The sequence below is a fragment of the Mauremys mutica genome, chromosome 16 (genome assembly GCF_020497125.1).
Source record: "Mauremys mutica isolate MM-2020 ecotype Southern chromosome 16, ASM2049712v1, whole genome shotgun sequence".
Lineage (NCBI taxonomy): Eukaryota > Metazoa > Chordata > Testudines > Geoemydidae > Mauremys > Mauremys mutica.
In genome coordinates, this window is record NC_059087.1 from 7671690 (window position 1) to 7698647 (window position 26958).

The 26958-nt window shown below is 40.0% G+C and overlaps 2 protein-coding genes across 5 annotated transcripts in view; one reads left to right on the forward strand and one right to left on the reverse strand.

The window, feature by feature from the left end:
• Nucleotides 1-9047, reverse strand: part of P2RX7 (purinergic receptor P2X 7) — an 81743-nt gene extending 72696 nt beyond the window's left edge. Inside the window, exon 1 of the mRNA XM_044989917.1 lies at nt 8913-9047. The gene's annotated coding sequence lies outside the window, so the exon portion shown is untranslated. The remainder of the gene's footprint in view (nt 1-8912) is intronic.
• IFT81 (intraflagellar transport 81) overlaps nt 1-25672 on the forward strand; it is a 67647-nt gene extending 41975 nt beyond the window's left edge. For 3 of the 4 annotated variants that reach the window (XM_044989911.1, XM_044989909.1, XM_044989910.1), the window contains exons 12-20: nt 9502-9651; nt 11279-11407; nt 13760-13849; nt 15570-15656; nt 17847-17918; nt 18016-18101; nt 23050-23095; nt 24119-24262; nt 24331-25672. In XM_044989911.1, the coding sequence (XP_044845846.1) occupies nt 9502-9651; nt 11279-11407; nt 13760-13849; nt 15570-15656; nt 17847-17918; nt 18016-18101; nt 23050-23095; nt 24119-24262; nt 24331-24471 (945 nt within the window). In that variant the 3' untranslated portion in view covers nt 24472-25672. Of the gene's footprint in view, nt 1-9501; nt 9652-11278; nt 11408-13759; nt 13850-15569; nt 15657-17846; nt 17919-18015; nt 18102-23049; nt 23096-24118 lie in introns of all 4 variants that reach the window. The other variant, XM_044989913.1, reaches the window with a different exon arrangement.
• The last annotated feature ends 1286 nt before the right edge of the window (nt 25673-26958 follow it).

A 26958-nucleotide genomic window follows, 5' to 3' on the forward strand; every position in this document is an offset into this window, starting at 1 on the left:
GGATAGCTTCCCACAGTGCACCGCTTCCAAAGTCGAAGCTGGCCCCGTGAATGTGGACTCAGAAGTTCGAATTTGTGTATTTAGTATGGATATACAAATTCGACTTATTAAGGTCGAATCCACAAATTCGAATTAAGTAGATTCGAAATAGTCCTGTAGTGTAGACAAGGCCTAAGGTGCCACAAGTACTCCTGTTCTTTTTGCAGATACAGACTAACACGGCTGCTACTCTGAAACCTGTAGTTATTCTGTGATGGACTCTTCCAAAACTCCAACCTCCTTAAGGGGTTATTGGTTGGGATTCACCTGAAGTACAGCACCCACAGGGACACTAGAAGAAGAAGGAGAGATTACTTACCTTGTGCAATAACTGGAGTTCTTTGAGACGTGTGTCCCTATGCATACTTCATTACCACCCTCCTCCCCTTTGCTTTGGCGTTTCCCCTGTGGGACTTTGTGGTAGAGAGAGAACTGAGGGTGGTTCGCCCACACAGCCCTATATAGCCTCAGTATGGGGCACAAGGATATATAGGGCCCATTCATGGGCCAAATGGGCACTGCTATGAAAAATCGCCTATCAAAGGCACATGATGCATGCGCAGCTGAAGTGGAATGCCCACAGGGACATACATCTCCACCTCTTCATTTTGTATTTGTACATGATTTTTAAAGGGATTAAATGCAGTCTGAATGATGAGGCTAGCTATTAACAGAACTATCTTCTTCCCAAGTCCTATAATAAAATCAACATGTTCTTTTTCTCTTATACTTAGGCATTAATGTTTGTGATCTTACATCTTTAATAATTTATTATCAAATTGCTCTCTCTCGTGCTGCTGTATCCCCTTATGGCATGGCACTCGCTGGATTTGGCATTCAAATTAATATCTTCTTTGCCTGGATTCTCAGACCAACAATTGTATCTCCAGTTGAGATCTTCTTAGCTCTTCATCCACTGAAAGGTCAATCCTGGCTTATGTTTTTGGGAGCTAGTGTTTTGCCTTCTCGTCTAATCATGAAAAGGAACATACAGTTTTCCAGTAACAACTAGTTCAAGAAGTTGCACAGCCGGATGGAATTTACAGGCAACAGCAGGGAGTGACCAATTCATTTGATACCAAACTACAAAATGTTAGAGCTAAATTGTCTGTCTGCTGCAGGGATTGTGAAATCTTTTATGTACTTCAAACAGAAGTACAATGAACATAGGGGCAAAGCTGGCAAGCTGTTAGCTGCAGCTGTCAGATCCTGAAAATTAGGGAATCAAATTTTGACACTTAGAAGGGTAGATGGTTCAATTACAAGTGATCCTAGGTAAACCTGTGATATTTTTAGCTCTTTTCACAGCACATCGTACTTTTCAAAGTTCAACGTAGGACCCCAGGAGCCTAGACTTTCCCAGGGTATCAGAATTAAATAGGATCAAAGCTGGGTTCACCCATAGTGGATGAAGTCGAAAAGAACATGTTGTTGAGAATGTAGCCTAGGACATCTCATGGATTTTTAAACATGTAGTTGAGTTAAGCAACTTGCTTGGTTGGTGAGTTATTTTTACATACAAATCTCTCTCTCTCTCAAACAGAAATATTTTGTTTGCAAATATCAGAAGAAAAAAGAGGCCTTTGACTGTAGATCATTCTGCCCCAAAAGTGTCCTAGTCAGTGTGAGTCCATCAAAAAACAAACTTCTGTTAGCAATTCCAGATAACTTTAAAAGTCTGGTCATCAAGGAGCTGGCAGTTTAGGCGTTAATGGGTTTAAGCAGGGACCTGGGATATATTTTTCCCACCATTATGCAACCATCTTTTTCTCTTAACTACCAAGTGAAATACTGGAGAAAGGTTTTAATCCTTTCTGCCAAAGGTTCTATAAATAAATTAAACAGGAGGGATGGATGTTACAGTCAATCCCACTGAGAGTACAAAGATGGCAAGTCTGTAGAATTGTCACTGAAGCCAAAAGCTCTTGCTGTAAGACATTAACCACCACTGAAACCCAATGTATGTTGTGAGTCAGACTTAAAATATGGCTTCACACAACTGAATGCTCTTTCAGCACCCACAGGCATGAATAAAGCATTAATCTTATTGATCTCCATGTTTTCAGTGATAACTGGAAACACTCTTTCATTAAATATATTCGGATTGGTACAAATTATTAGTGATGGCTGCTGTAATATCTCTTCCTGCCCAGCAGCAAGCATCTTAGAAGAAACCTGCTAGTCAACATTAATGAATAACTTCTGTGATTGGTCTGTCTGATGAGCAGACTGTAGGATAATTTTCCTTTTAATATACCAAAATAATTGGCTTCTCTCTAAAAGTTTGTCCTAAGTATATGAGTCATTAGTTATATGTAAAAATATCTATACTGGCTCAAACACAGAGATCTGATAAAAGATTATTGAAAACCTGTCATGCCCAGGAACTTTCCCTGACTGAATTTTAATTGCTTGCAAGGCCTTTATCATGTTAATTGGACTGGCTAGAAAATTAACCATCTGCTCCTTGATTCTCAGTACACCGATTTGGCTAAGATTTTCTATGGCTGGCGTACTGAGACAATGATAGTGTCCCAGTATTAACAAAACTGCTTGTTCAGAATCACATACAATTCTTAATTTCAGAAGGAAAAGTCCCTTTTTAGGGTTTAGATTGACCTAATATTATCCAGGTGTTCTTAATTATTAATAATTTAGTTGGTTTTCGATATAACTGCTGCTAAAATCTTTTCTTCACATTTAATACCTTGTTTTCTACATTGAGTTTCTGCAAAAAGGAATATTTTTAATATGATGCATCCAAAATGATATCCCCACATGATTGCCACAAAAGTAAGGGATTAATTTGTGGATTTGTTTCACCTCACCCCACCCCCAAAAGAAAACTAGCCTCTCCTTTCATCTTTTCAATGTTTGCTGCTGTTAATCCTGGAGTAAGGAGTTTGTGAAATCTCCATTCTTTTGTTCTTTTTCCTGTTTATATGATAGAGGATACCCAAATAAACTAGTGCCTTGCAACATCTGAAAGGTTTTTATCTAGTAAATCTTTAAATATTAATAAATATTAAGTCAATGACAGTATTAATGATAAAGTAGAAAATAAAATTCTTAACCCTGATAGGCCACCAAGTTCTGCTCTGATTTACACCATTTCCTACTTCACTGGAACTGCCCAGGGTAAATCAGTACAAAATACGTCCCATCATGTTTATAAACTCATAATCCCAAGCACTCAAAAATCATGGGATTGGCTTAAAAATAATGAGATTTTTAAAATAAATATTTTGGATTGTCTTTTGTTGTTGTTTTTTTCCTGCTGGATTTTTGGACCTTTAGGGTTATCAGGCTTTTCTCTGCAACCTATGATGGCTAGAAACTTATAACATGACTCCACAAGCAGGATCTTAAAGAAAAACACCAAATATTGTGAGTTGTTTAAATTTATGATTGACACTTTTGGTTATTGAAAGAAATCTAGAAGAAAACCTGAACTAATTATGCTGTTTGTGAAGGGCTCAATCTTGCAGAGCACTTCAGTATATTCGTAGCTGTAAGTATGTTAGTACTGCTGTTGAAGTCAATGGAACTACTTGTGCTTAAAGTTAAGAATGTACTTGTGTTTGCAAAATGGGGGCCAGAATGCTGAGCACTTTGCAGGATCAAGCCCTAAACTGTGTATCGTACATATAATGGGCATAGTTTATAGAGAATTAGAGTATATTGTATGCCAGTGTTATGAAAAGAGAGGAAGCAAAGAAATAGGAGGGAATGAAGATCACCATTTATGTTCCTAAGAATATAGTTCTTTAAAAACAAAGACTTAGAAATGTTGTCTGTTCGTTTATGATACACTGCCCTTCCGAGGACTGCTCTGATTGTGTCAAATATCCCAAATACACTGAGAATTGTAAGAGGTGCTAGGTCAAAAGCCACATGACGTAACCATATAAAGGGAATGTGTTACTTAAGTATCCGAGGGGTAGCCATGTTAGTCTAGATCTGTAAAAAGCGACAAAGAGTCCTGTGGCACCTTATGACATAGAATATCAGGGTTGGAAGGGACCTCAGGAGGTCATCTAGTCCAACCCCCTGCTCAAAGCAGGACCAATTCCCAACTAAATCATCCCAGACAGGGCTTTGTCAAGCCTGACCTTAAAAACCTCTAAGGAAGGAGATTCCACCACCTCCCTAGGTAACCCATTCCAATGCTTCACCACTCCCTGAGTGAAAAAGTTTTTCCTAATATCCAATCTAAACCTCCCCCACTGCAACTTGAGACCATTACTCCTTGTTCTGTCATCAGGTACCACTGAGAACAATCTAGATCCATCCTCTTTGGAACCCCCTTTCAGGTAGTTGAAAGCAGCTATCAAATCCCCCCTCACTCTTCTCTTCTGCAGACTAAACAATCCCAGTTCCCTCAGCCTCTCCTCAAAAGTCATGTGCTCCAGCCCCCTAATCATTTTTGTTGCCCTCCGCTGGACTCTTTCCAATTTTTCCACATCCTTCTTGTAGTGTGGGGCCCAAAACTGGACACAGTACTCCAGATGAGGCCTCACCAATGTCGAATAGAGGGGAATTATCACATCCCTCGATCTGCTGGCAATGCCCCTACTTAAACAGCCCAAAATGCCGTTAGCCTTCCTGGCAACAAGGGCACACTGTTGACTCATATCCAGCTTCTCGTTCACTGTAACCCCTAGGTCCTTTTCTGCAGAACTGCTTCCTAGCCATTCGGTCCCTAGTCTGTAACAATGAATGGGATTCTTCCGTCCTAAGTGCAGGACTCTGCACTTGTCCTTGTTGAACCTCATCAGGTTTCTTTTGGCCCAGTCCTCTAATTTGTCTAGGTCCCTCTGTATCCTATCCCTACCATCCAGCGTATCTACCACTCCAAGTTTAGAGTCATCTGCAGACTTGCTGAGAGTGCAGTCCACGCCATCCTCCAGATCATTAATGAAGATACTGAACAAAACCGGCCCCAGGTCCGACCCTTGGGGCACTCCACTTGCAACCGGCTGCCAACTAGACATGGAGCCATTGATCACTACCCGTTGAGCCCGATGATCTAGCCAGCTTTCTATCCACCTTATAGTCCAATCATCCAGCCCATACTTCTTTAACTCGCTGGCAAGAATACTGTGGGAGACCGTATCAAAAGCTTTGCTAAAGTTAAGGAACAACACATCCACTGCTTTCCCCTCATCCACAGACCCAGTTATCTCCTCATAGAAGGCAATCAGGTTAGTCAGGCATGACTTGCCTTTGGTGAATCCATGCTGACTGTTCCTGATCACTTTCCTCTCCTCTAAGTGCTCTTGAATTGATTTCTTGAGGACCTGCTCCATGATTTTTCCAGGGACTGATTTTATTCCAGTGCTGAACCACTCTGACAGTTAGGAAGTTTTTCCTTATGTCCAACCTACACCTCCCTTGCTGAAATTTAAGCTCATTGCTTCTTGTCCTATACTCAGAGGTTAAGAAAAACAGTTTTTCTTCCTCCTCCTTGTAACAACCTTTTACATAGTTGAAATGCCCTAGTATGCTTTCACACATTTGAAAGGCTTGGTAATTTGCAATTAGACTAGTCATAAATTCCCTGATTTTGGGGCTCTCTTGGTTTGATTCATGGCTGCTGGGCTAGGGGGCACCTGGGCTGCCACAGATCTGGTAAGTCTGCCATGAGCTCCTTTCCAGTTAGATTTAAACAGAGTTGCACCTGCTGAGCTAGAACTGAATTTGGCCCTGGATTTAGGAGAGTTTTTAAATTACATTTGGAGAAGACTAAGTCTGTAGAAATTCTGCCAGGCTATTTGATTCATTATCTACAGAACATTGTCATCTTGCTACTATTGCTTATATTTTGTTTTACAGTTTCATGTAACTAGAATAATGTAAAAACCAAAATATGTGTTTATAAACCAGGAGATTGCACTATATTAGAGCCAGATTTGCTTGTCCTAAAGTGGATGGAATTGCAACCCTGTCCACATGTCCCTATCTGAAGGTTTTGTCAATTTTTTTTGGTTTTGGCTGGTTGCTTATTATATGGCCCAGACTCAGTCCGCTAATAATAGAACATCTGTGGAATCAGTTCTTTAATCAACAGGGTCCTTTGATTTCCATTATTAAGTAGATTGTGCTTGGCAAAATACTGAATATGCAAATACTGTGTCTCCCACTCAGGCTATTTTCAAGACCTTAAAAGTAGTTATGGAAGTGAGGAGAATAATAGCTTGCTTTCAACCCTGGGGTAAACTGACAGAAAATCATTCAGCTCTGACAGCTGTCTACAGTCACATGTGAAAAAAGTTTCTTCTCTTACATAATTCTTTACTATATTCTACTGTCCAAATGAAATATCACTGGAACTGCTCCATCAAGAGAGAGGAGGGCAATCCATGTTATGTTTTTTGTTATATTGGTCTGTGTTAGTTGGAATTATGTCTGATTATTTTGTGACAAAGTATCTTCTGTAATAGCTTGAAAACCACAGAAAATTCAGTGTTTGCACAAGTGATAAAACATTTTTTTCTAGTCTGTATAAACTGAAGGGATGTGTTTCTTTTGCTAATTAACGGGATATTTAAACTTGCAACAACAACATTACAATTGTACTGAGGTCTTTATTGTAACAAAACTGCTGCTTTACTGTTAGTGCTATGACTTTTGTGACCTTGTCTATCCTTGTCCTAGGTAATACGCACAATGTAAAATGGTATTCTAAAGCCACACATAGTCCAATCTGCATAGAGCACATTGAGTAATTTGTGGGTTTGTTCTTTCACGAAAAACGTTTATAGCTTTTGTCTTTAAAAATAGTTCTGGAGCATAGCAAGATAGAAAAAGCTTTGGCCTAGATATTGCACAGGATGGCAGATGAACAGGGTGGATTTCATTTTGGGCATTTTGCCCAGGACACTTTTTATAGAACATAGTTACTCTAAGGGTTCTTAGGCTGTAGTCACATCAGTTTTATGCATTATTCTTCAACAGGGAAATTCGCTCACAAGCTAGGTACTTTCATGCATCTTCATTTTAAAGTTTAAAATTGTATCTGTGATACTAGGACTGCTGACATTTTCTTGTGATTCTTTGTTAATAGAATGCACTAATTCTACAATAATGACTTTATCCCAGCTGAACATTTTGAAACCTGTTTTACACTAAATTATCATAGCGTATTTTATTTGTTTTGAATTCCTTGCTCTCCACCTGTGGATCTAAAAGCACTTTACAAATGTCAATGATTTTTGCCTCATAACATCCCTGTGAAGTGTATCAATAAGAGCTAACCTCATTTTATAAATGGGAAAACTTAGAGATAAGAGAAAGTTTAGGAACTATATTAAAAAAAAAGTTAGTAATTCAAAGAGCCTCAGTTCTTCTGCGTTTAACTTAAGAGACACCATGGGCCTGATTTTTCAGGGGTACCGTATATCAAATTGAACGCGTAAGAATTGAGAGACAGGTTAAGTAAAGGTAATGATCTGTAAGGCTCTGGATTATTATGCTTTACTTTTTAATACGCAAAAATTGAACTACTGTTCACTAGTTCTAGCTGTGTGCCTTTTATGCTAGTTCTGTGTGTGACAGTCCTTCAGCTGGGTACACGGAGGTTGACATTAAAAGAGATCAGTATTTTAACTACTTACAACCAGTAATTAAATTAAGAATCTTTTCCCTATGGCCTGTCTCAATTTTCTCTTAGCATTTTTCTGCCCTTTCCCATCATAATTGAGAACTCTGTGAGTTCAAGCTAAGAAGGGACCACCAGTCTGACCTCCTGTATGTCACAAGCCACCACCAGCACTGCACATGATCCCAACAACCAAAATCAGACCAAAGTATTACAGCCCTCAGGAGACTTGACAATTATGTGCCACAGGCAGAGAATAGGAGGCAGCAATCGAAGTGCACCAGTGCTTGAGGCCCCTGCAATGGCAGGGAAATAATTAAATGAGACATACCCAGGCAAGTGACCTGCACCCCACACTGCTGAGGAAGATGAAAAACCCCCAAGGTCACTGCCAAACTGACCTGGGGGAAATTCCTTCCCAACGCCACATATGGTGATCAGTTAGACCTTGAGCATGTGAGCAAGAACCAGCCAGCCAAGCACCTGAGAGAGAGAATGCTTGGTGCCATAGGCGCTGACTCCATTGGTGCTCCAGAGCTGGAGCACCCATGGGGAGAAATTAGCGGGTGCTCTGCACCCACCAGTAGCCAAGCTCCCCCATCTCACCACCTTCTCCACCCACCCTGAGCGTGCTGCATCCCCACTTCTCCCCCTCCCTCCCAGTGCTTCCTGCCTGCCCGCTGCCTAACAGCTGTTTGGCGACACTTAGGACTTTCCAGGAGGGAGTGGGAGGAGTGGAGACACGGTGCACTCAGGGGAAGAGGCAGAGAAGAGGCAGGGCAAGGGTGGGGACTTGGGGGAAGGGGGTGGAATGGGGGCAGGAAGGGGGCAGGGCTGGGGTGTGAAAAGACAGAGTGGGACTTTGGGGAAGGGGTGGAATGATGGTGGTGCAGGGACGGGGCTGGGGTGGGGGGTGTGTGGAGTACCCACCGGGCAGAGGAGAAGTCGGCGCCTATGCTTGGTGCCACCTTAGAGCCCTGGTTAACACCGTCCAATGTCCCATCTCCAGATGTAGCCATCCTTGATACTTCAGAGAGAGGATTTTTTTTTAAATACTCCTTAGAATACATGGGGGTGGGGGTGGGGGAATCCGTTCCTGACCCCTGCAGGTGACTCGCTGAAACCTTGAAGCATGAGCTTTAGGATCATAGGACTCTGTAATTCCCGTGTGTTAAATTTCCGGGGGGGAAATAGAACTCTTAATTAAAAAAAAAAAATAATTGCCACGGTGACGTGAATCAGAGGTAACTGGAAGATTAATGATAATACTTACCACTGCCTTTCATCTTAGGAGAGGAAGGGCAATCTTGTGGCTCAAGCCCATGACTAGATAGTGGAAGACCTGAGTTCTAGTCCCAGCTCTGCCACAAATGTCTTGTCACTTTGAGCAAGTCATCGCTCTGTGTCTCAGTTTCCATCTGTAAAGTGGGAATAATAATGATTATCTACTTCACAAGGATGTAGTTCAGTTCTGTAAAGCTCTTTGATGTTCTTGGATGGAAGGCATTCTCATGTAAGTGCAAAGTACTATTATATTAACTTCATTATTATCCAAGGGTCTACACAAATTTTCAAGCATCAGTTAGCCATTCTAGCCCCCCAGTGGGGCAGGTAAGTAGAAATGAATGATTTCCATGTTCCAGGTGGCTAAACAGAGGTATAGAGAGATGGAACTGACTTTCCTGATATCTCATGGTGAGTGATTGGCAGAACTGAAAATAGAACCTGGGAGTCCTGATTTCCAGTTCTCTGCTAAATGCTATCTAAACAGGATAGTTTATTGTATACAGTTACAAAGTGTGATAAGGCGATTTTTTTCATTCAAATTAAATTACAAATATCCCTGTTATGTCTCATTTCAGTTTAAACGATATGTTAATAAACTTCGAAGCAAGAACACATTTTATAAAAAGAAGCGTCAAGAAATAGCAGAAATTACAGCCGAGTACGGTATCCTACAGAGAACAGAAGAACTCCTAAAACAACGTCATGAGGCTATTCAGCAACAGTTGGTAAGGCAAAATTCTCCCACTCCCATACATGCTAGCCACTACCAAAGCGATAACCATCAATACAATGATATGGACATAATTGGTTTGGAATTTTTTAATGTGTTTTAATCTTTAAAGCTCTCTTACTATTATTAGCTAAACACTGATAAAGCGTGCTTGGTATAGGAATTGTTTTAATCTGCCAGTTATACTCAGCTATCATATTTCATGACTAGAAATAGTTTCTTATGGACAGTAGTACAAGCTCTACTTTTTTTTTCTTGACTATGACGGGCCTAATCCTGCACTCAAGTGAAATCATTGGCAAAAATGTTATTGACTTTAACAGAAGTGGGACTAGGTCCTTAATTAGTTGAAGGTAAGCTTTAGTATATTTTGAAGGCTTTAAAATTACTTTATCAACAATAAGGTACAGATACAAGCTGTCAGAGATACTGGAATAGTATTTAAAAACAGCAACAACAACCAAGCATTAAGGAGCAAATGTACTTCACAGTGGTTCCTGAAGTAAGTTAGATAATATGTATTACTCAGAAATTGAAAACTAGCCAAACTCAGCTTCTACCACTAAACAAGAAGAAAAGCATTTCCCACACCAATCAAGGGCAACTGAATATGCATGAGTACAGAATACAAGTCTCCAGGGAATAGACATCCATTCTAATTGCACTAGAATTTTATGGCAGGATAGATAATGTACATTAGTTATCCTGCAGTAAAAAACACACCTTTTTTGGCAATGAAGGCAAAGCCTATATCTAACTCCATACAGCTATTAAACCCCATAAAATGCTCCACACCAAAGTGGCTGTAGATATTATAAGATTAATGTTTTTAAAACCACTAGAGTTGAATGGGGTTTTTTAAGACGGATCCACTTGGAGTTGGTATATGTGTGTCACTTTTAGAGAATTAATGCTCTGCATACTAGCTTGAGTCGTCGCTCAACATTCTGTGTTAACTTAAATTTCTTTGCATATTTAATGATCAGCTACTGTAACCACTGTGTGACTGAAAAGGTAAAGTTTTGTTAAACTGTGAACAGAATAAAAAATAGTTAAGCGAATAATTTCTCTACTGTATTACATCCCAAATATTTTGAAGAAATGTATGGGAAAAGTAGCTTTATATATTGAGGCATTGCCTTAAGCTATTTTCTTCTGTAAAAAAACACGATTGGAGAATACGGTTACAAAACAGTTCAGAATACTGTATTCTGTTCTCGTTTATACAGTAGTTTTTTTGTAGAATTAGCTATATTTACTACAGATTACATCCTCCAAAATAGGCATCCCTCTTTTTATATATTTAATTGCTGCATAGAAGATCTGATCCAAAACCCACTGAAGTCAATGGGAAACGTTCTTTTGACCTCAGTTCACTTTGAATTAGCCCCATATAGAGGTCTTGCAGAAAGTAGTTGTTAACCTACCATTTGAACAGAATGGCAGATTCTTTAGTTAGTTCTTATGGCAGTCATAGAGTTTCATCACTCTTAAAATAAACTGATTCCAGCACTTAGCTTCACTTTCAGCGTTCTTGCAATGTTTCACTTACATTAGAGAACTCACTCCATGGTCTGCCAGCACCTGTCCTCACATTTTGTATTTGTTTCCTATGTCCACAGCAAGCTATTGAGGACAAGAAGGGTATCTCTGGATACAGTTACACGCAGGAGGAGTTGGAGAGAGTATCTGCAGCAAAGAGCGAGGTGGATGAAATGAAGGGCCGAACATTAGATAACATGTCTGAAATGGTGATTTTTCCTAATTTAACTATTGTATTTCTGCAAGCTGGATGTTTAATTTTAGAAAAAATAAAATCAGGATTAATATTTCTGGCACAGGTTTTAAAATAAAATGCAATGTATGTTTGTAGAAATACATTTTGCAATATACTTTTGGGCAATGTACAGCTACAAAGGTGACCTGGAAGAGTTAGTAAAATTGGGCGTGTGCCCCTTTTTGATGTACAAAGACTGCCTTTTTCAAAAGGATGCGTGCGTGCGAGGGCAATGTTTTCTGAGCGTTTTTCCTTTAGAAATATCAGGGGTATCAAATCTGGGCTTCCTTGGTTTGACATTTTTGTGATTTCAGGCATTGTCTATTGTTAGTATTGGCACCTTAATTGAAAACATGGAATGGGATTGAAACTTAACAAAGACTCCCTTTTCCAAAATGTGATTTAATCACTGGAATCATATAGTTGTTAACAAACTCAAAACATAATGAGTTTTAAACAGCCTGATTAATCCCTTCCCCCTCTCAGTTGCTCAACTTTCAACTGTCATGAATCTTGTGATGTCATCATTTAACTCATCATAGAGTCTTGCAGACAAGACAGGACTTGAATTTCTAATGAAAAAATCACACAGAAAAAATAGGTTTCAGAGTAGCATGCTGAAATAAATTTGTTAGTCTCTAAGGTGCCACAAGTACTCCTATTCTTTTTTACAAAAAAAATATTTATTTAAAAGCCTCTCAAGCCTTCTTTATTTAGACATAGTAAAGAAACAACAAAAAAGGGCATAGGTTGTTCTTTTACACTTTGCAGGTCCCTTTTTAAACTGACCGATGAAAATAAAAAAGCATTCTTCTCAGCCAGAAGGCTGGATATGATTTGAACAGTTGGGCAGCATCATTTCATTATTTCAAAATATTTCTATTTTTCAAAGCGTTTTACAATAATTTCTAAAGCAATCATAAATGTACTTGCAAAAACCTAATTGTTGCTGAACCAGTAATAGGAAGCCCCGGAGCAGGAGGGATTTCCTGCTCTGGAATGTCCCGACAGAGGAACATGGAGTACTCTGATTGATTTATATATATTTTTATCAGGGGAAGCCCCAGCCTGTCAGCACATTTGCAGAAAATATAACGTTAGAATCCAGGAGAGAGACTACCTGCTGGGTGTCTAACCAGTTTAAAGTTAGAAGAAGGACTAGGGATTGGATTGGAATTAGATTGATGGAAAGCAAGAGGATCGCACAAGTTTCTTGGGAAGCAAGAGATTGCCATAAATTAAATAAGGTTTGAACCTCATAAATGTTTGAGGTTTTCCTATCTTTACTGCACAGAATGGTCCCTTTTTATAACACTTCATTGTAAAGCTATTCCTGTTAAAAGGTTTTTGTACTCTAGATTGCAATTTGTACTGGTCCTGACATAACTTCCGTTGAAGTGAGTTCATCCATTAAGTTCAGTGGGCGTTCGATTGGATCCTGTGTTCGTGGAAATGCTGCCTCTTTATTACATGCTGTACAAAAGACCTGGTTTTCAGAAACAGTCTTGGGGCAGGTCTATACTAGAAGCGCTACATCGGCATAGCTACACTGCTGTAGCGTGTCTGGTGAAGACGCTCTCTGTCGACGGAAGAGCACTCTCTTGTCAGCATAATTACTCCACCTCCAGGAGAGACGGAAGCTAAGTCGGCTGGAGAGTGTCTCGCGCCAGTGTGGACAGCGCTTAGGTCGCTGTAATTTGCGTCGCTCACAGGAGGTGTCTTTTTCACACCCCTGAGCAATGTAAGTTAAATCGACTTATGCAGTAGTGCAGACTTGACCTTGGAGAGAGGACTAACTTTGGTGTAAATATGTGTAATTTTGTATCTATCCTGATGAAGAACAGTATGAAATATCAGTAGAAGATTTGATACTCTTATTTAATATATATTTATTTGTAGCTATTCTCTTTGTGCCCACCTTATAGATCAGTATATGCAAATAATGTTGGAAGCTGACTAGAACTTTTTCCATTTTTTCGGTTCTTGTCAGGGTTTGACACGCCATACACCTGAACTAAAAAGGTTCAGAGACCTTTATTCACAATAACTTCCAATCTAAGCAAGGTATTAGGTTGCATAATCAGCAGGATAGAATTCATCTATATACAGAATAAACAGGAAATTCAAACCATGAGAGCAGAGCTGAAGTAGATTGTGATGGTACCCCTATTATAAAATGTACTGTTTCCTAGTTATCATTTGCCTATCATCTCATACCTGTTTTCTCCCCATATCTTTTCCTTCCTTTTCTTTGACCTCCCATTCTTAATATTCTCACTGATTTACTAATCACATATTCAGGTAATGCCTTTTCTTCATATATCAGGTAAAAAAACTGAATGCTATGGTGGCAGATAAGAAGTCAAGCTTAGCTCCAATTATCAAAGAATTGAGACAGTTGCGGCAGAACTGCCAGGTTAGTAAAAATGTTTAGGAATATATTGTGTAATAGACATTAGTGAACTGTCTGTGCAGTGGGACAAATTTTCAGACACCACCTCGAAATTATGTTTTGCAGTTTTGCCCATGAAATCAGGGGCAAATCTGCAACCTGCTTTACTCCAGATTTATACCAATATAACTGAGTTTGGTTTCAGTAGAGTTACAGCAGCATAAAACTGGTATCACAAGTGGCGAATCAGGTCTGTAGATAAGTCTGTCTGTAAACTGCCATTCAGAAGTCTGTGTCCAAAACTGATTGCATGTGCAGATTTAGAGGCTGAGTTGAGGCCCCTAGGAAAATTTAAGGCAATATGCATGTTACTTAAGTTTTATTCTTAGTTGTTGGAATCCAAAGAGCTAGATCCTCTGGTGGTACAAGTCTATACTGTCTTATGGACACAGGTGCTGGAACTAGGGGTGCTGCAGCACCCCCTGACTTGAAGTGGTTTCCATCATATTCAGGGTTTACAGTTTGGTTCAATGGCTCTCAGCACCCCCACTATACACATTGTTCCAGTACCCCTGCTTGTGGATTTAAACAATTTAATTATAAACCTTGAGGATTTCCCCCCAGAAAACAGAATGATTTTAATGACAAATAACACTGTCGTGTTAGTTACATGAGAGCCTCCTTACAGCTGTATTGAAGGCAAAACCACAATTATACATGATTTACAAACCTCTTTTACCTAGTACAAGACCACAGTCAACTTGGAGGAAAGCTGGAAGGTGTAGAATAGGTAAACTGTGGTGAAATTCTGATTGAGAAAAGCAGTTTGCAACATGAAGTGGCCAAAGGGGTCTGGAACTCTTAAAAATCAACAGGAGAGCCATACTCTCAGTCTGAGGCTTTTTCCCTCAAAACAGTCATTTCTATGGTGATGACATCATCATCACAAAACAAAACATCGTAATTAAGCAGTTGTAGCTGAACACACTGATACCATCTTGTGTTCCAGTCTTTGAAGATGGCAATTTTATCCATTGGCTTTAGAAAGCTACAGGGCTATGGGGGAAAAAGGAAAAAAAGGCATCCAGATCCTCAGCTGCTGTAAACTGTCCCACTTCCAAGAAAGTAAATGAAGCTCTGCCCCTTTTTTACCAGCCGAGGATTTGGATACATTCTTTTCATAATTCATTTTAAAACATGTGTCTGCAAATATAGGATAACTAATTGTGGTTTAGTAGCAATATGTACTCTTTGTAAGGGGAAGTACGATAACTTTGCTTGTTTGCTAAAGTTTTAATGCAACATCAATTTCTTCTTTCTGCAAGGCCAACCTATTCTTGTTTTATAATGTAAATAAAGGTCGACAAAATTGTATTTACATGGAACATAATTAATAATCTAAACTATCTTGTAAGCTTAATGTTTAAAGAGCAAGTAAAACCTTTGACACATTGTGAACAACTTAGAAATTGAATCCACTATGTTAAAGACTTTGGATATAAATATAAAAAGGAAACTTGTATGTTATGTTGTAGTTTATACTACTGATCCTCCAATATGCAGGGCTAGAAGTGATATCCTTGTAATTCTACTTGTATGTCTGCTTGGTTTATGTAAGACACTCTGAGTGTGCCAATAGCTGAGGTTGAAGTGTGAGATTGACAAGAACTTACATTGCTTAGGTGCCTTATGTTATTAGACTTAAGTTTTTCATTTACACGACCTTTTGCCCTTTTCACACCAGGAATTAACCCAAGAATGTGATGAAAAAAAAGTTCAGTATGACAGCTGTGCAGCAGGTTTAGAAAGTAATCGCTCCACACTTGAACAGGTAAGATTGTTATTATTGTATATTTACAAACTCTATGAAGAATATAATTAATTATGGGATAAATTCCCCCTACCCCGTCTCTGGACAGGAAGGATGGCCCAGTGAGTGGGGCACTGGTGAGATGTGGGAAACCCAGGCTCAATTTCCTGCATTGTCACAGACTTCCTGTGTGACTTTGGGAAAGTCACTTAGCCTCTGAGTGCCTCATTTCACCACCTATAAAATGGGGGTCCCAGAGAAGAGATGGGGATTGGAGGGATAAAACCGCCCATTGAAATGTCACGGAATGATCCCCTTGTAACTGGGATAAACACACACCCTGCTTTCTGGACAAGGAAGACCCCAGTGCACACAGGTTGGGAGTGACTTGATATCCCCACCTATGCATTTCCAGCTCCACACATCCTAAACTGCCTAGGGCTATCTGGAGTTGTACACATCTCCTGTTTGAGCACAACAAATGCATTGAGTGGGTCTTCCAGGCCCATCCAATGGAATCTTGTCCTGATCAGCAAAATTCTTTTTGCAGAAGATGCATCTGCCAGAATCCCTGCTCACTCATGTGGCACCTGCTAGGATAGCATTTGGCTGTTTGAATGTTAATGAGTTATTACCAAGAGAAATCTTCAAAAGTTTATGTAACTGGAATGCCATTTTCACTAAATTAGCAAAACAAAACCAATGGTTAATGGATAAATGTAATGAAATGTTAAGCAGCTGCTATCCATAGGCATACAGAGTAATTGTTTTCCCCGAGAATTTTAAAAATGATTATAAAATGTGTCTGTTTACATATTGGATAGATTACAGACATCACTTTTTATAAATATACAAACATATTTGCATGTCTAAGTGCTTGTCTACACCTAAAATGCTACAGCAGCACAGCTACTCCGCTATAGTACGTCAGTGTAGACACTATCTATGTCGATGGGAGGAGTTCTCCCATCGCTGTAGGTAATCTGCCTTCCCAAGAAGCAGTAGCTAGGTCGACAGAAGAATTCTGTCAGCCTAGCACTGTCTGCCCCGGGGGATTAAATCAGTGTAGCTACTTCTTTCGGGGGTGTGGATTTTTCACATCCGTGAGAGATGTACCTTTACTGAGGTAAAATCCTAGTATAGACCAGGCCAAAACCAGGGATTGTATACACACAAGTTTTGAACTGCTTTAACTATATCAATTTAGAAACTGATGTAGTTAAATCCGTGCAATCCCCCAGTGTGTATGCAGATATACTAGTATAAACATCCTTGTACTGGTCTAGTCTCTATTTCTGGAGACCAACCCTAACAGTTTTGTCTAGACTTTAATTTTAAGTCCTATTCTAACATGTTAATTGATTGTCAATTAACGTGTTAGCTAACATGATGGTACCTTCTGATGTAGACATTTCACAAATGTGTTCCAGGACACAAACACTTATGACATGCATAAGAACTAGGATTTGAGTCCTGGAACACATTTATGAAGTTTCAGAGTGGTAGCTGTGTAAGTCTGTATCAGCAAAAACAACGAGTACTTGTGGCACCTTAGAGACTAACACATTTATTTGGGCATAAGCTTTTGTGGGCTGAAAAAGTGAAGTGTCTGTGTTAGAAATTATGATCATGTTAGTTAAACGTGTTAACTGGTAATCGATTAACGTGTTAGAACATGACTGAAAATTCAAGTCTAGACAAAACATTAAGGGGCCAAAGGGATTTTTTAAAATCCTTTCATTACCATTTTAAAAGGAGCTTTAATACTGGAAAACACAAATGATTTCACCATTTAAGGAACTGAACAGTACATGGTGATGTGCATTACCTTCACTTGCTGCTGCAGAATTTTAAGATCTTTTGGTTGAGAAATCTTTTAAATATTTTTTTAACTTCTTGGTAATTTCTTATGAAGCTTCTCTCATGACTGATGAGTGCTGACTGTCTCAAATTTAAATGGATGTAATCTTTATAGAATTCAAAGATTTTGAGCCCAAAGCAGTAAACAGGGCTTTGCACAATAAGCAAAGGGAATTCAATTACTAATTCACATGAATGTCAGGGCCATTGACTGCAGTCAGAATTCTGCACACAAAATTATGGCAGGATGTTGCCCTAAACACTTTCAGTTGTACTTCGTACAATAACAGTCTGTCTGCTGGGGACTTTCAAGAATACTGCCTAATAAAATATATTGTTCTCATACTGCAGGAAGTAAAAGGGCTGCGTGAGGAGTGTATTCAGGAAGAAAGCTGCTATCATCATACTAACTGCATGAAAAAGGTAAGTCCACAAGAGAGAAGTCTAAACTTGTGTAGGTGAGAATATTTAAGTAGGAAAGATGGCATATGTCTAAAATATGCTGTGTATTTCTTTTTAGAATCTAGAAATACAATTTCAACGTGCTAAAGATGAGATGAAGACATATGTTTCCCCAGATCCACAAGACAGAAGAAAAGCAATTAGGTAAATGTTCTTGTCTGTCTCTTATGTGTTAATCAGAGGATTTTTATAAACTGAGCCTGACTTTATAAATTTGTTCATTGGTATTTGAACTGGAAGAAGGAATTCACCATCTAAGCTTAAAAATACTATAATAATTCAAAAAATAAGTATCCTACATCCAAAATATATTATTGTATATCCAGTTCTCTCAAACATACTCAAAACCTTTCCCTTTGTGTTGGAGACTATAGGCTAGACAGTAGCTTTTAACTCCAGGTTCCCGTTGGAGATGGATGCAGAGGTGTCTTGCTGCAGCTAAGCCCAAGGAAGAAATATGGTTGAGTCAGACAGAGAGAGTCAGCCAGATTTCCTCCAGGGGTTCCTGGAAGTGCACACTGAAGCAGCAAATTCATCACCTTTTCAAGGGAGTATAGCATATGTTGTTCTCAGATCCTGACCAACTCTTGCCAGTCTGATACGATAGCTAGCACTAGTATTGGTGCTTGAAAGGAGGAGTGCCTATGCTCCATAGGAGAATTGTGTTGCTCCTTGTACCCTCGTGATACCATTCACCCCAGCAGACACAAGTGGGTGCTACTGGAATATCAATATTTAATAATAATAACCAGTCACTTATGTGCAGAGAAGAACTCGAATGTTCTACAGAGGGGCTGTTATTAGTACACTAGAACTGAAACTGGGAATTGGTGTAGGAGAAAAGTGAGAGGGCCAAGTTGAGGGTGAAGAGAATTTAGTGAATATAACTTAAAAACACAAGCCAACCTCCAAATGTGTCTCATCTCCTCATCTCTTTGTATGTTGTATCCCTTTCCACCACTCAGCTCCCCTTATTTTTTATGAGACTGGATGCTCTTTAGGGCAGAAACTGCATCTTCCAGTGTGTGTGGAAAGTGCATGGCAAACCCTACTGCTGTCTGTCAATAATGGTTTCATGGAATCAAGTAACTGTAATTGGGCAAACAGAGGAGCAAGGAGGGGAAATGCGGGAATTGGAACATGGTGAGTGGAGTTATGGGATTCTGGGCATTGGGAATAAGACTTGAGTGTAGCGTTGCCACTTCTCCTGCTGTCACTGTTTCACTGAAGCTTTGCTAAACATGAGAAAGGAAGCTAGATAAGGTAACAGTTTCTCTGAAATTATAAACATTTTATTTTGACCTTCTGTGAGTTCAGAAAGCATTCACATTTATAAGTATATACTGAAGGCTTTGATATGCAGATATTTACAAAATGCAAAATAGGGAGAGAAAATGAGTTTCTAGACCTCCTTTCAGAATGTGTATGTCTTTTCACTGGGCACTGGAATGTAAACAGAGCTAAAATGAACCATAAATAGAACAGCACTTTCCTAATAACATATTGACCCTCTTTATTGGATATAAACTCTCTGTTCCATATAGTCAGTACTAAGGAATGTGAAAAGTTAATTTTATTCTCTAAAAATAAAGGTTGGGGTTTTTTTCTAATTAAGTTGCATTCATTCCAGTCATCATTATAAATAGTAAAGAAAAAGACTACCATGAAAAAAGAGTTCTTGTTCTTTATCATTGTTTTGCAATAAACAGCTTTACTTAAAACAAACAAAAAACACATCCTGGGGTCAGGTTCTTAGTTGTGCCTGAGTAACATCCAGTGAGCTTAATAGGAAGGAGGAGATTTTAGGTGGCTTTCTGCCCTTTTGATCTGGTGGGAATAGCCAGGGCCAGTTTGGCTCCTAGCACAACTTAGAGCAGTCTCATGCACTGGCTAGAATGATTCTGAGTTGCCAGAGCACAACATGCTCCAGCCATCCCCTTTCCGGCCCCTAACACATCTACTATGCTGAGAGAACAGGAGCCAGGATCAGATGGCATGGAGCTCAAAGAATGTATTAAAGCGACAAAGAGCCCTGTGGCACCTTATAGACTAACAGACGTATTGGAGCATAAGCTTTTGTGGGTGAATACCCACTCCGTCAGACGCATGCAGTGGAAATTTCCAGAGGCAGGTATAAATATGCAGGCAAGAATCAGTCTAGAGATAACGAAGTGGGTTCAATCAGGGAGGATGAGGCCCTCTTCTAGCAGTTGAGGTGTGAACACCAAAGGAGGAAAAACTGCTTTTGTAGTTGGCTAGCCATTCACAGTCTTTGTTTAATCCTGAGCTGATTGTGTCAAATTTGCAAATGAACTGAAGTTCAGCAGTTTCTCTTTGAAGTCTGGTCCTGGAGTTTTTTTGCTGCAGGATGGCTACCTTTAAATCTGCTATTGTGTGTCCAGGGAGGTTGAAGTGTTCTCCTACAGGTTTTTGTGTATTGCCATTCTTAATATCTGACTTATGTCCATTTATCCTTTTACGTAGGGATTGTCCAGTTTGGCCGATGTACATAGCAGAAGGGCATTGCTGGCACATGATGGCGTATATTACATTGGTGGATGTGCAGGTGAATGAACCGGTGATGTTGTGGCTGATCTGGTTAGGTCCTGTGATGGTGTCGCTGGTGTAAATATGTGGGCAGAGTTGGCATCGAGGTTTGTTGCATGGATTGGTTCCTGAGTTAGAGTTACTATGGTGAGCTGTGTGGTTGCTGGTGAAAATATGCTTAAGGTTGGCGGGTTATCTGTGGGCAAGGACTGGCCTGCCTCCCAAGGCCTGTGAAAGCAAGGGATCATTGTCCAGGATGGGTTGTAGATCACTGATGATGTGTTGGAGAGGTTTTAGCTGAGGACTGTAGGTGATGGCCAGTGGAGTTCTGTTGGTTTCTTTCTTGGGCTTGTCTTGCAGCAGGAGGCTTCTGGGTACACGTCTGGCTCTGTTGATTTGTTTCCTTATTTCCTCATGTGGGTATCATAGATCTTGTAGGTGTTGGTCTCTGTCTGAGGGGTTGGAGAAAATACATTTGTACCTCAGCATTTGGCTGTAGATGATGGATCATGTGGTGTGTCCGGGATGGAAGCTGGAGGCATGAAGGTAGGCATAGTGGTCGGTGGGTTTTCGGGATAGGGTGGTGTTAACATGACCATCACTTATTTGTACCGTGGTGTCTAGGAAGTGGACCTCCTGTGTAGATTGGTCCAGGCTGAGGTTCATGGTGGGGTGGAAGCTGTTGAAATCGTGGTGGAATTCTTCCAGAGTCTTCTTCCCATGGGTCCAGATGATGAAGATGTAATCAATGTAGCATAGGTAGAGAAGGGTCATGAGTGGATGAGAGCTGAGGAAGTGTTGTTCCAGGTCAGCCATAAAAATGTTGGCATATTGTGGGGCCATGCGGGTGCCCATAGTGGTGCCACTGGTCTGAAGGTATATATTGTCACCAAATTTGAAATAATTGTGCATGAGGATAAAGTCACAGAGCTCAGCAACCAGTTGTGCTGTGGTATCATCAGGGATACTGTTCCTGACAGCTTATATTCCATCTGTGTGTGGGATGTTTGTGTAGAGAGTCTCCACATCCATGGTGGCTAGGATGGTGTTTTCTGGAAGATCATCAATGCATTGTAGTTTTCTCAGGAAATCAGTGGTGTCACGGAGATAGCTGGGAGTGCTGGTGGTGTAGGGTCTGAGTAGAGAGTCCACATATCCAGACAGTCCTTCAGTGAGAGTGCCAATTCCAGAGATGATGGGGCGTCCAGGATTTCCAGGTTTGTGGATCTTGGGTAGTAGATACAATAACCCCGAATCTAGACTGCTTCTTGCCTGCATATTCATACCTGCCTCTGGAAATTTCCACTACATGCGTCTGACAAAGTGGGTATTCACCCACGAAAGCTCATGCTCCAAAACGTCTGTTAGTCTATAAGGTGCCACAGGACTCTTTGTCGCTTTTTACATATCCAGACTAACACGGCTACCCCTCAGATACAAAGAATGTACTGTAGCTCAAAGATGGAGTAATCAATGGGAATGGGGAATGTATCACAGCAGATCCTCCACCCTTGCCTAATAATACCTTACTAGCACAACCTGTGTGGTTTATTGATGTGTTTTATCCTTTTGGAAACTAGGATTTCCCCATGCTGAGGAATTTTGAAAGTTCTTTAGATATTTGAACCACTCTGTGTTCTATGAACTCCCAAACCCTCTGCAGCTAAGAGTACTTGTTACACACCATCATACTTGGTTCTTAAAAGAGATCATGTTTCTTAATATCTCACCTAAATTTGAAAAATATATAAATAAGGGCATAACAGCATATCAGAATTTGTTATGATTTGTGTATTATATCATGCTGTCAGGTTTCACATACATCAAGGGAATAGCTTCATCCACCAATGACAACAACAGGCCAAGATTTTTAATATTGGATGTCAAGAGTTATGCTCCTATATCTATCTCTGGGCACCTAAATAAGAAGCCTGATTTTCAAGTGCTGAGCACCCAGCAATTCCTATTGAAATCCACTGGAGCTGCAGGATGCTCAGCATTTTTGAAAATCAGGCCACCAGTGTTAGGTTTTGTCAAACATGAGACCAAATACTGCTCTTCCCATTTGCTCCAATGACACTATTCCCATGAGTGAAGCAGTCTGGATTTGGACACTGTATGGCCTTCGTACAGAAGTATGACACTGAGCAGTCTCCGAATACTGATGACTTTAATGCAGTATTAAAAAAGATCTCAACCATGCATTATTCGGGAGGGGCCATGTACCCAGACTTCACGTGGGGAACTCCAGAAATCAAACTTGCTCGGAAAGCTTAATAGTGACCTTATCCATTCCTCAATAGCATTTTATGCCAACTGCACAATTATGAGGGTCAAAGAAGTCCTGAAGCCTGATGATAAAGATGTTTCTTCATCTCACTCTTTTGACTTTCTTATTTCGGGGCTCTTAGATTTTGATGCTATCCCCACCCTGGCTATACTTGTAAACTTTCTACCACTTTCCATTTTTCCCCCCACTTGTAGAATTAATGTTTTATTACTTAAAACTAATTAAAATTATAACTCTATTATGTACCTTCTTTAGAGAACAATATACACGAATGATCCTTGAACAAGAAAACCTTGGGAAGGTAAGGATGAGTTTGGGTTTTTTCACTTGAACAAACATGTTGCAGTTCATACTTTTATTTGGTTCAATGTTCAAAACTGTGTTCATCCTTTTAAAAAGCATATTGCAGAACACAAAGAAAACTCCATTACTGTTGGCATCAGTAATGAATCCCCTGCAAAGATATCACACTTACCCTTCAGAGTTTGATTTGCTACAGAGCATAGCATGAGCTTCTTGTAAAAGATAGTCAAACAGCTTAACACAACAGCACATTCCCTGTAAACCATTTGGATAAGAAACTGAAACATAGATATAACAAACTGTGCCAGCTCAAATTTGAAGTCGTATATAAAGCAACCTGTTGAAGTCAATAAATTTTAGAGCTGTCAGTCTTATCTTTAGAAAAGACTAATGATATCTTCAATGTAGTTGTGTTAACAAAAGCCGTTGTCCAAGTTTATTCACATGTGAAGTTCAGGCTAGTGAGGGTCTTAGCCATACTATTTCAACCAGAATGTCCTCTTTTTCCTCTCTAGTTTTCCCTTTGAGTCAGTTTGCGAGTTAATTTTACAAGTTTGTGTCACTACAGTTGAGAATTAATTGCAGTTTCTCTTGTAAAAGTTTAATTTCAGGATATATAACTTCATGATCAGAACCCATTACAGGCTGCAACTTGCTATGCAGTGTCTCAGTCTGGAAGTGAACTGATTTTTTAAAATAAACTTTTACAAAACAAATGGGACTCCACACAGAGAAACTGGGAACACAGGAGGGTAAAGTTGCACTATATAAAAATGGGGTGTTATTTTCAAGGAGCTGCAATAAAACTAACATTATACAAGGCACACACATCAAAGACTCTACAGAGAATGCTGCATATCCATTTACAAGGAATGTTTTTGAACTTAACTGAATATTATTAATGTTTCAAGGGGAAAGGAAATGTTCTTTATTCACATTAGGCTACCTATGTAAGCTAATGTTTGTCATGTTGAACCTATCCAAAAATCTGAAATACGGTAACTTTATTTGTTTATAACAGAAACTACGAGAGAAACAAAAAGCTGTGCGGGAAAGTCATGGACCAAATATGAAGCAAGCTAAAATGTGGCGGGATTTTGAGCAACTGATGGAGTGCAAGAGAGAGTGTTTTCTAAAGCAACAAAATCAAACTTCTGTTGGTCAAGTCATTCAGGAAGGTGGCGAGGATAGGCTGGTATTATGAATTTGTTTAGAATTCCTGCTTCTTACCTCGTCATTTCCTCAGATCATTCAATTGAATATTGCTTTGTTTTCTCACTGTTTCTACATAGGTTACTTTTAAATTATTTATTTTCAGTGGGTAATATAAGGTTGAAATTAACTCCCATGCACAGAGCCCTCTACATTATTTAAGTGCCAAGTTAACAGCTTAAGTCATACGGAGGGTCTTCTGTGAGCCTTCTGCACTGAGGTGAATTTCACCGTAAAGACTATGGATCTTCCCAAAGAAACCAAGGGGAAGGAATCCTTTCCCAAGGCCATAGAAAGCTGGTAGAGCTGCTCTTCAGCTGCTACTGTAGCCCTAACATTACATTTCTCAGGGGGAAGGATAGGAAGTTCTGGTCCACCCATTTCCTAGCTCGGCCCTCTCCTTCCTGCCTTGCCCGAATTCATTCAGTATGTGCTGGTAAGCATGGAGCCATTGCAGAACCAAGCTTCATGCCATGGTAAAGGTGCCCACACTCCACTCCCAATCTCCTTACACAAGTGAAGTAAACTGATTGTGCTGCCAGAGGGACCCTTCATTGGCACAAAGACAGAAGCAGGATTTGAGAACAATTACTTGGGTTCTGAGCTTTTTCAATTTTTTTTCTTTTTAAATATGTGCTGTCTTCTAACTTTGCCCTGTGGTTGTATGTTACCCTCATGAAAACTTAAACTGGGGCCTAGTAAGAAATACAGGCCTAGGGTTTCCCCTGCACTGAGGCAGCTTTGTGCTGCTTTATTTATGCAAAGTGATTCTAAAGCAGTGATAGCTGCCCACAGGAGGGTCATCCCAGTGTAGGGGCAATCCTCCAGTGATGTAGATCTGGCCCAATTCTTCCTACATAAATTAGGGTATGGAAAAGTGTTTGTGGACAAGACTTCCCTGCAATCTGACTAGTTGTCAGAATAGCCCCTGGAGGTCACTGGCAGCCTTCAGACTGTTCTGAGAGACATCAGGGGATCCATCTGGTGCACAGCTGGCCCAGGATCAGAGGAGTGCAAAAATGGTTTGAAACCCTCCTTCACCCCTCCTGATTTTTGCTGTGCACTCCTTGGCCAAACAGACAAGGGTCAGAGCTATAGAGTTATGTCATGGAGATCAAAATTCTTACTGCTTTTCTTAATTTCTTTTGGCCTGTGGAAAAGCCACTTGGAAATGTCTATCCTGTTTGAAATAAAATTGACCTAATTTTTAATAGTACCTTCAGTGTTACTTTGGGTATAGCAAGTATTTTAGCCTTCTCTGATATTTAACTATACATCCACTTGCTGCTTTTTGTGTGAACCCCTTCCCTAATCTGTATTTGCATTAAATATATTTAACAGAAATAGAAGAAAAATAAAATCTGGTGTCTATAGTGTGGCTTTGTAATTTTTTTAAAGTTTCTTTAGTTGATAGAAGTAATTGAACAGTCATTATTAAAGGCAAGCAGCTTGCTGGGCCTTAGAGGAAAAAGGCGTTTGAAAAGCTCAGATTCACTTCACAGAGTTATTTCCAAATTCTCCCTTTGGCAACAAAAAGTGTTTGCAGCCATGCTAAGAAAACAAAGCTTTCAAATACTGCACAACCCTAAGATTTGCCTGGAGATGGGAGTACAGTCCCAGCTCATCCCCATGTGGGACCCTGCCCCTTGGCTCCTCTTTCCCCTTCAGGATAGATCAAGGGACTCTTTCTCCACAGCTACACACTAACCTTCTCTCCAAGGGTAGGTAGAAGCTGCAAAGGGTTAAGCAGCATTAACTCCTATGCAGATTTTCACTGGGTTTGGAGGGAAGCCTGCTGTGTAAGGGGCGGACCTTAGGTAGATTTACAAACAGCTGGGAGAGCATGTCTCATTACCACCATGTGCCTCCTCCAGAATTTGAGTGCCCTACATGGCAAAAGGAGGATTGTCTTAAGGTTAAGGCACTGGACTGAAACTATATCAAACAATGTGCTGGGGCAAGCTCAACAAAATGGCAGCAGACTATGTGGTATGGGGAAACCCAGTTCCAGGAATATCTTTAGGTTCTTCTCTTGCTAGCCCAGTATTTATTAATTATTACTTATTTATTTACAGTGCTCTGGTGCCAAATGGAGCTGAAGAAAGTTATGGGAGTTACATACTTGGCCTTTTGAGGAAGGGTTATAGGCATCTTGTTGAATGCTTGTCATCAACAGTGGAATAGCATGGCCATCTAGACAGGAGATATATTAGGGGGAGCCTGGGATGATCTCCAGAAATGGGGCATTTGGATTCCTTAGGGGTCATGTGCAGTGGTGAAGGAGAACACATGCTCCAAAGCCACAGAAAAGGGGGGGAGGGGAGAGGATGAGGGAGGGACATGCACATGAAACAAATACTTTTGAAAATCCCAAACTCTAAAATCACATTGATTATTCACTCAATCATTTAGACATCTCTTTTTTTATATGGCATTGCCAGTTATGCAGGAGTTATGCTTTTGAAATCTATAGGAGTAAGGTACAGTCCAACTGGATGTAATTTTTTTTTCTGTTCAGCTTTACCCTGAAAGCAGAGTCTCTTTCTTTTTAAAAACAAGTTACTGGTAGTTGGTTTAAGATTACATGATGGTTGCACTGATTTAATTAGTGCAGCATCATTCTTACAGCATCAGAATGACTTGCTGAAG